General features: G+C 46.7%; 1 protein-coding gene across 2 annotated transcripts; it reads left to right on the top strand.

Moving 5' to 3' along the window:
• LOC110429932 (patatin-like protein 3) lies at window positions 310–8101 on the top strand. 2 transcript variants are annotated; one of them, XM_021446704.1, is made up of 4 exons: window positions 310–4740; window positions 5272–6918; window positions 7053–7115; window positions 7226–8101. In XM_021446704.1, the coding sequence occupies exons 2-4, from the start codon at window positions 5884–5886 to the stop codon at window positions 7580–7582; spliced, it is 1455 nt and encodes a 484-aa protein (XP_021302379.1). In that variant the 5' UTR covers window positions 310–4740; window positions 5272–5883; the 3' UTR covers window positions 7583–8101. The 2 variants fall into 2 exon arrangements, with proteins under 2 accessions (XP_021302379.1, XP_021302377.1); XM_021446702.1 differs by having other exon boundaries at window positions 310–6918.

Below are 9967 nucleotides of genomic sequence, written 5' to 3'. Positions count from 1 at the left end.
TAAAGAGTGAGGCCTTGTTTAGTTCATTCCGAAAACCAAAAAGTTTTCAAGATTTCCTGTCACATCGAATGTTGCGGTACATGCATGAAGCATTAAATATTGACGAAAATAAAAACTAATCACACAGTTTGCCTGTTAATCGCGAGACGAATCTTTTGATCTTAGTTAGTCTATGATTGGACAATATCTACCACAAACAAACGAAAGTGCTACAGTAGCGAAATCCAAAAAATTTTCACATGTAAACAAGGCCTGAGTTTAAAAAAGACGAACTAGGTATCTATATTTAATATTCTATATATTATACGTCTAAAGATTCGTGAAATCTTAAAAAAATTTGGAAACTAAACTAGGTCAAAAAAAAAATCCAAACAAATACGAATGAGGCAGGAAATAGATGGCCGTGCATGCTCAAACAAATAGATGGCCGTGCTGCTCTGCTCCGATCGTCGCTGCTGCAGCCTGCCTCGATCACCTGACACTTGACAGCCCGGCGGCGTGCATGCACGGCAGTTACATCGGAAGAAGCTGCATGGCTAATAGCCGTGGCGGCAGGCAGTGATGACCGGCAGCGGCACTAGTGCAGGCAGGGCGCTCGATTTCAATTCGCCTGCCGCGTACATGCGAGCTGCACTAGTGCAGGCAGGCCCAGCGCCGGCCGCAGCAATGCCCGCCGCGTACATCCCGTGCACGAATGCTTCAGAGCAAGTATTATAATATAGCCAGCTGCTGGCTGTAAGGCTTCTTTACAGCCTTCTTGCAACACACTTATATAATGGTTAGCTCATCACTATTAATACATGGCCCACTTGTCTGTCTCACAGACTTTTTTGGTTTTTGTGTCTAAGCCGGCTTACAGCCCGCTTTTACTCTCTCTCCTCTTCTCTCTCCTCCACCTCGGCATTTAGCTGACTTACAGTCTACTATAATACTTGCTCTCACACGAATGAACGGGTGGATGGCTCTGGATATGCGACGACTCAGCATTCAGCAACGGTGTGGAAGGACCAGTAAAATGTGAATCAGACGGCGGAAAAAGGTGCGTGCTTGTTTTCACGCACCAAACCCAACCCCAACCCCACCTCCCGGGCCAGGCCCAACCGGCACAGCAAATTCAATCAATTAGTAGTAGCAATAGATTAGTAAATTTGATTGTACTGTATTTAATTAATCTAAAAAAGCAAATTAAATAAATGGTTAGGCTCTGGCTCGGCTTCAGCTCCATGAATAGTTTTTATCATGGAGCTGGAGCTTTTGATAAAATGACTCCACATGCATATAGAGTTCTTTGAACCATGCTCTTACATAACCTTATGATACAAGGCCCACCATGACGAGGTGAAGGCAGATGAAGCCACTATTTTTGACTCTATGAGCAAGAGCATGATTTAAAGGACTTTCTGGGTGAAGCAGTTTTGTTTTACCCTCGTTTAGCAAAAAAAAAAAAAGCTCCGAACGACTCCTGAAGCTAGCGGAGAAACCGTGCCAAAAGGACTTTAATACAGTGCTCGGAGCAATTGATTTGAATGTGTGAAAAGTCAGCGTGAGGTTTTGTCTTTGCTCCCATGGTTGTTTGATTTCTTCCCCCTTGATAGGCCCTCATGTTTCCTCTTTGCTATTTTGTTGGTAACCAAGCGATTATCAAACCTTTATGTAATTGAATTTGTATTTTCTCCTCCTGCTTAATAAAATATGTGCCAAGGCATGGCCACACAAAAAAAAAAGTCAGCACGAGGTTGATTTGATCTGTGAATTAAAACTCGTGTTGGTTAGGTTCATATGGTGGAACCTTTTGTATGGATTGAAGAAGCCCTCATTGGACTTTTGAGTGCGAGAATTTTTATTTTCTCCAGTTTAGGCACAATAATTTTCTCTAAGACTTTGATTCCAACTTTGCCTAGCTAATTAAAAAGATGACAGGAACTATTGACTGTACATTGGAGTCGTTTGTTTTTTTTTTATAATTTTGTAAGTTTGTAGCATGGAATTATGGAGTACGTGTGTGGAACACGGTCCAACAAAAGTCCATCCATTGACAAAAATAAAATAAAATGCATGGGAGTGACAGCATGCAAAGTGCGTCGTCCAACTTTTATGTTGTTCATGTTCTAGTACGGGGACCAAAAGTCTAAGGTAATAGTGCCAACATGGAACATCCCAACTTTATGTTGGATGTCCTTCGTGCTGTACTACAAATGCCAACAACAAAGTCTTTGTTACTACACGTGATATGCGTTGATTAATTGGAACTTGGAAGCGTTGATTAATTGTAAGGCGCGTCAATCATATCTGCTAGTATATACAGTTTGTCATTGCTGATGGATGAGAATGGACACTAGGTGGAAGCATTGCAAGCGTGACACGTCGTACCTTTGTACTCCCTGCATGGTCAAATAAATCAAATCCTAAAGTCCGTATAAGTCAAATTATCTTAAATTCAATTAATTTTATAGAAAAGATTAACAATATCTATGGAAAAAATAAGTGTATTCTAAAAATATATTCTATGGTATACTTAATGATACTAATTTGATATCATAAATCTTGACACCTTTTCTAAAATTTGATCAAGGTTTAAAAGTCTGACTCAAGACAACTCTAGAAACCTACTTATTTAGGGACGAATTGAGTACGTGACATTTTTCTTCATTAATCATCGCGCGTGGAACATCTACTTCTGCGAAAATGAATTTTAGAGCATGTGAAAAACAACTTGTAGAGGTGGTTTTTAAAACCAGCACTACACCATCGAGTGTAAAGATGTAGGCTGTAGCCTTTGTGTGGGTTTTAACCGCCTATGTTGGGTTTTTAAGTTTCTGCAAATGCATTTTTAGAGATAGTTTCATTAAGGCAATCATCCTTACAAATCAATTTTAGAAGAGGTTCCAATGGACAGTCTCGGTACTATTCCCTACATCCGAGACTAATAGATGCCCAAGCGATTTTCATCAAGACCACGGAGAATTTTATCAATGAGATTTTGGTGTTAGACACTAAAACACTACGAATTCATGATAGGAGAAAGATAGCGCATGATTGGAGAAAAAAGTTAGACATGGTACTAGAATAGGACCGATTTAGCCGGTATGAGTCGAGATAATGTTTACGGATAGCTATAATTTATATCTGTCGGCTAGTGTTTTTTTTAATAAAAAGGTTCCAAGGATTCGCCTCAGATCTTGTACTTTCTTCATTCTAAATTGTAAGTCATTTTAACTTCTTTTTGGAGAGTCAAAGTTTATCAAAATTTAGGGACGAAGGGAATATGTGAAGGGCAAAAGAGTTCAGAGCAGGGGCACCTACGAGGACTCAACTTTTTATAATGGGTTATGTATAATTATCAACTTTTATAATGACATACAGGCCAAAGTCTAAAAAAAGTTCCAGCAAATCTGCTCAAAATCTTTCCACAATATACTCCCTCCATTTTAAACTATATGTCATTTTAACTTCTTTAAAGATTCAAAGCATCTCATTGGACCAAAATTATAGATATAATTCTAAAGATTTTTTACATTAAATAGATATCTACAAAAATATATTAATGAAAATAATCTAATAATACTTATTTGGTATCATAAATGTTATTATTTTATTGTATAGATTTGGTCAAACTAGAGATGTTTTGGTTCTCCGAAAAAATTAAAATGACTTATAATTTGGGATGGTGGAAGTATATACCAACAAACTATAATGCACATACTCCCTGTACGATGCATCTAGACATACATTTTATCTAGATACATAATAAAATTGATGTACTAAAAAAATGAAAGTGACTTATAATTTAGAAAGGAGAGAGTACATAATATAAGGTGATACAAATTAGGTGATTGTAAGCATGAGTTCCATCAGTGAAGTCATACTGGTTAGTTGGCATTCACTGATCACACGTACGGCACAGAGATTAGCATCAGAAGCTTGACGTCGTACCTCATCAGTCCGATCGTCGCCCTTCGATGGACGTCACATTTGTTTCAATTTCCATGAACAGCCAAAATTAAACTCGGTAGGTAGTGTTGATATATTATGGGTTACACCATATAATATATATACAATAATTAATAAACTCTATGATTTATATGAAATAATATTTATTGATTTATTACCAATATGGGACATGGACCAAACGCTACACATGCTGGCGATTGGGCTGGCGGTGAACATGATAAGGCAAGAAGCAAGGTAACGAGAACGTTCGGTATTCTATCTTGCCATTAGAGCTCTAATGCACGTGAGTTATGAAAGTGCTTTCCGTTTCCATTAACTAATAGGCAAGTGGCAAAATCAATACGATAGTTTTTCCAATTCCAACGTTAATTGCCTACTGCTTCATGCCTGTGTCCGTTCGCTTCATGCCTGTGTCCGTTCGCTTGCTCATCCGAGTGGAGCTATACATACCCAGCTCTACGTCTGGTCTAGATGCACGAAAAATACAGAACCAAAGTTCTTGTTGTTCTATAGTCTCCCCGTTCCAGACCTTGCGAGTACAAGTTTTGAAAGAGTAGGAGCCTCCGGAACGCACGTCGGCGACGAGTTCACCTGCTCGGGTGAAGACCGGCGATCACGTTTTTGGGGAGTGTCGCGGCGCGGCACGACTACTCGCTGCAACGTCTTCTTCCTGGTGTCCTCGGTGAGGTCACGGAATCGTCACTGCTACACTACTGCACGACATCGAATGGGACGTCTACATCAGCAAAGTGCAATGTCGACTAGCGTGAACGGCTTCGATGCCGCTGGGTATGAAATCGCTCGATTTATTACTGTAGTCTTTATAGCTAATATCATCTATGTTCATGTTGCTGGATCACATACACACCTATACGATGTCACGAACATTTTCACGATTGTTTTTTCTGGATTAAATTACTCGTTAGATTGGCTAAATGTCTAACAGGTAGTAACTCTCACTATTTAGGTCCGGTTTAGATTCACAAAGTTTTTGAATTTTAGTACTGTAGCATCTTTATTTGTATTTAGTAATTATTGTCCAACCATCATTTCACAAATTACAGATAAACTATGCAATTATTTTTTTATCTATATTTAATGATCCATATATATATATATATCACAAGATTTGATGTGATGAGAGGAGTCCGAAAAAGTTTTTGAATTTGGAGTGAACTAAACAAGCCCTTATTCATACTAACAACATTCAAACGGCCAGATTCCTTTGAACGGAGAGGGGGTGGGTGGTGAAAGCATAAAATTGTTTCTGATGTGTGCGTTGTTTTCTCGGTGCTGAAAATGGTGGACTGCACGCTGCAGAGTACACAATGGCAAGCAGATGCTGCATTGCTGCACAGAGCTGTGCAGGAAATGGACTCTGACACGCCGGACCCACATAACTAGAGCGGCGCGCCCGGCCCCACCCGCTCCGGCATCCCGTCGGTCACGCCGCCATACCCACACGTGCGCTCGCTCCACCGCTACACTCACTGACAAACGGGTCCACACCAAACGGCCCACATGCCAGTCAGCGAACCAGGCCACCCGTCCAGTCCACGTGCCCGCCTGCCAGCTGACGGCGAGTGCGACACGCCGCTGTGCGGCCCGTCGGCGCGCGGTCGGTCTCCTCTCCTCGGCCCCGTCGTCAGCCGACGCGCCGGCGCCGCTCTCCACGTGCGCATACGCCACCCTCCTCAGGAAACGTCTTCTTCCAAAACCCGCCTCCTCCTCCTGGCGAGGCAGAGCAGAAGACGCCCACTGGTGGTGGTGGTGGCTGCCTGGCTGCATTTGAGGTGCGGCCGGCCAGCTATAAGCAGGCCACCTGCGACTGCGAGCGCGCGCTGAGCCGTCGAGCCATCACCACCACCACCACCACCACCGCAACCGACAGCTCCCCCCACCCCTCTCCTCTCCCGTCCATCTGCTGCAGCTATGGCGTCGCCTCCGCCCGACGTGGACCTGGGCAAGCTCAGCTACGAGATCTTCTCCCTGCTCGAGAGCAAGTTCCTCTTCGGCGGCACGCCGGGCGTTGGCTCCGTGCCGGGCACGCCGGGGCGGGCACCCGGGGAGGACAACAGGGACAGGGACAGGGGCAGGGTGCGCGTGCTGGCGATCGACGGGTGCGGTCCAGGCCCCGGCGACGCGCTGCTAGCGGCGGCCGCGCTCGCGAGGCTGGAGGCGGCGCTGCGGGCGCGCGCGGGGGACCCGGACGCGCGCGTGGCCGACTTCTTCGACGCCGCGGCGGGGGCCGGAGCTGGGGGCGTGCTGGCCGCGATGCTGTTCCTCAAGGGCGACGACGGGCGGGCAAGGTACACGGCGGCGGACGCGCTCGCGTTCGTCGCCGCTAGCCTCGGGAGGCCCGGTGGCGGGTGGGGCGGTGGCGGGTCCGGTGCCGGCGCGGGGGCTGGGGTGGGTGAAAGGCTCCGGAGCAGGTGGGCCGCGCTGTTCCGGCGCGGGGAGAGGTCGTCGAGGTCGTCCTCGTCCGCGCCGCTGCGCCGGGTGTTCGGGGACGCCACGCTCAGGGACACCGTGGCGCCGCTGCTGGTCCCCTGCTACGACCTCGCCACGGCGGCGCCGTTCCTCTTCTCCCGCGCCGACGCCGTCGAGAGCGACAGCTTCGACTTCCGCCTCCGCGACGTGTGCGCGGCGACCTGTGCGGCTGGGAGCGCCGCGGTCGCCGTAAGGTCCGTGGACGGGCGCACCGCCATCGCCGCCGCGTCCGGGGGCGTCGCCGCCATGGGTAACCCCACTGCGGCCGCCATCACGCACGTGCTCCATAACAAGCACGAGTTCCCGCTCGCCGCCGGCGTCGACGACCTCCTCGTCGTCTCCATCGGCTCCGGATCCTCCGCCGGCACCGCCGCCACCGCCACCCCTTCCGCTGGCGGCTGGCGGACGCCCATCCCGCCGCGCTCGCCGTCGCCCGCCGAGATGGTCCGCCTCACCGCCGAAGGCGTCGCCGACATGGTAATTAACCAAACCACCTCTGTTCCGCCTCCCTACTACACGGCTGCCGTCGACATTTATCTCGATTATTAACTGTGGTAATAAAAACACAAACTTTTTAATTACCGCGCCCCGGCCTCCCTCTGTGTGTGCAGGTCGACCAAGCAGTGGCCATGGCGTTCGGGCACACGTGCGGGCGCAACTACGTTCGCATCCAGGTGAGTGGTCAGCGAGAATTACCGCATTCCTCTGCTGTTTTTTTTTTACTTTCTACCGCCATGACATGGACCTCACTGCTGCTGCTGCTGCAACTCCGACGATCCACCAGGCGGCGTGCTCGGGGAAGGCGCTGAGGTCGCTGGACGCGAAGAAGGCGGTGGCGGCGGCGGACGGGATGCTGACGCAGCGGAACGTGGAGGCGGAGCTGTTCCGTGGGCGTCGGCTGTCGGAGAAGTCGAACCGGGAGAAGCTGGACGCGTTCGCGGCGGAGCTGGTGAAGGAGCAGGAGCGGCGGGCGCGGAGCCCCGGCCTGCTGCCCACCGTGGTGATCAAGCAGTCGCCGGCCACGGCCACGGCCACGCCGCGGCCGTCGTCCGCCACCACCGCCTCCTCCGCCACCGCTGCCACCGGCCGGACCACCTCCACCATGCCGTCACCGGCGTCGCAGGACTCCTACCAGCAGTAGCTGCCGCCGCCCGCTCTAAGTTTTGTACATGCCGCCGTGGACAGAGGAATTGCGTCCTCCCCTTCCCCTCTCTCTCTCTCTTTTTCTCCCACGTCGATGACGATGAGCCGTTGACAGGTGGGTCCAAGGACGAGTTTAAACATGGTGAAGTGAAAGTAAGTTATATGATGTAGTAACTTATATATGTTGAGATGTTGAAGCTTGAGAAAAGGGTGAAGGGGCCATTGAGTTTCATGCACCGACCAGTTTGGCATTTTAGCGGCCAGTTCGGCAAATTAGCGTGGAGAGCAATGATTAGAGGATCTTGTTGAGGTCTCATTAGTACTTAACACATGCAAAAAAGTAGATTTTGATGCTCTTCAAAGTGTATTAGTGGCTCCCTTTAATCTCCCTCCAAGTAGATTAGAATGGAAGCCAAGGCCCCAAGAGAGGTTGGCCTCTAGCTCTAGGCTTAATCGGTGAGGTAGAGATGATGTTAATGCCTTACTCTTAATGGAGTACTTGCACTTGAGATTAGTATGTGGAAGCTCCCATTTACTGCCACTAGCAGGTGCCATCCTTCCTTTCTGCCAACAGTGTCCTCTGTACTCCTATTGTACCAGGCTGATGAATTCATGGAGCACCTTTTCTCTTTATTTTTGCCCTGCGAGCTGCGGGAGTGAGAGGCCGGGAAAGAGAGACTTGAAGGCTGCATAAAGCTGCTGCCAGTAGCTTCGAACAAGAGCATGGTGGCATGGCGTTTCCTTGTGTGTGCAGAGGATGCATGCCTTGGCTACAAAAACTCTGCAAGTGCAGTGCAAGCCAGCTCGGCGAGCTCATCAAGGTGTGGTGTGCTAGTGCAAACAGTACACTGAAATATCTGCGCTTAGCTTAGTTTGGTCAGAGATTTGATTGGCCATGATTATCTCAGGACCAGTTTATTAGTGGCCGTGGCCCCCAGAATCTGTACAGGATTTCGGTTTTGCTTTTGCACGACGGATGGCCTTGTTTAGTCCCAGAAAATTTTACAAAATTTTTCACAATCCCCGTCACATCGAATCTTTAGACGCATACACGGAGTATTAAATATAGACAAAAATAAAAACTAATTGCACAGTTTGGTCGGAATTGACGACACGAATCTTTTGAGCCTAGTTAGTCCATGATTGACAATATTTGTCAAATACAAACGAAAATGCTACAGTATCGATTTCCCAAAATTTTTCACAACTAAACAAGGCCAACAACAACAATGTTTTCGAAGTTCAGGTCAAAATTTGGCATGAAAAATGAGAGTTTTGATCACCAAGCAGTAAAGCAGAGGCACCAAAGGCATCCGGGTCATGTTTAGTTCACCCTAAAAATCAAAAAGTTTTCAAGATTCTCCGTCACATCGAATCTTGTGGCATATGCATGAAATATTAAATATAGACAAAAATAAAAACTAATTACACAGTTTAGCTGTAAATCACGAGACGAATCTTTTGATCCTAGTTAGTCCATGATTAGATAATATTTGTCACAAACAAACGAAAGTGTTACAATGCCAAAAACTTTTGGCTTTTCGGAACTAAACAAGGCCCACCGAACTGGGGCGAACTGCCTGTCTGTCAGTAGGACAAGTCCGTGCTCCTCCGGCCAGTTCTTCAGCCTTTCATCCCCCACCACGCCTGCCATTTCCGTTTCGTCTTCAACTGTGCCCTGTGGACTGTGGGCTGTGGACTGTGGCCGTACACATCGTAATGCACTGGATGCAGGAGTCTGAAGGCCTCCACGCTTTGAACACGTATAATAAGTTCATATTTGGCACAACTTCTTGTAACAGCATTGTTCATAGAAGCTGTTTTTTTTTCTCCTCGCAAATGAATGTGGAGCCAAGAGCTATGACTCCTCCAGCTCTGGCTTCTTTGACACTGTAGCACGGAGTTGCACACGGTGAAAGAGGCTGGCTAAACCGAGTCTAAATATGTATGTACTTAATTTGTCAGTCCCAAATTAAAAATCGTTTTTGTATCTAGATTCATAGCTTTTATTATGATCTAGATATAGTATATATTTAAATACGTAATAAAATCTATAAATCTAGAAAGACCAAAGTGTCTTATAATTTTGCTCGCAAAAAAAAGTGTCTTATAATTCGAAGCAGTACTAAATAGTCCTGTCTAAAAACTATATTATAGTTTCTATATATAGTCATTAAGACATTAAGTCATGTACTAGATTTTAGATTTCTTGAAGTAAAGTCTTGTCCAACCACATACTATCATCTAACTATTATATCTCTGCACAGATCTTTTCCTGTAGTAGATGATGTACTCTCAAAGAGAGAAGATTTACAACTTAATGGTCATTATTTCTTTCCTTCCTCTAACCATATCTAAGAGACTCTTTCCTTCGTCTCTACCA

This window comes from Sorghum bicolor, chromosome 8 (genome assembly GCF_000003195.3).
Source record: "Sorghum bicolor cultivar BTx623 chromosome 8, Sorghum_bicolor_NCBIv3, whole genome shotgun sequence".
Taxonomy (NCBI): domain Eukaryota; kingdom Viridiplantae; phylum Streptophyta; class Magnoliopsida; order Poales; family Poaceae; genus Sorghum; species Sorghum bicolor.
Note: the sequence above shows the minus strand (reverse complement) of the source record. Positions and strands in the feature narration are given on the sequence as shown.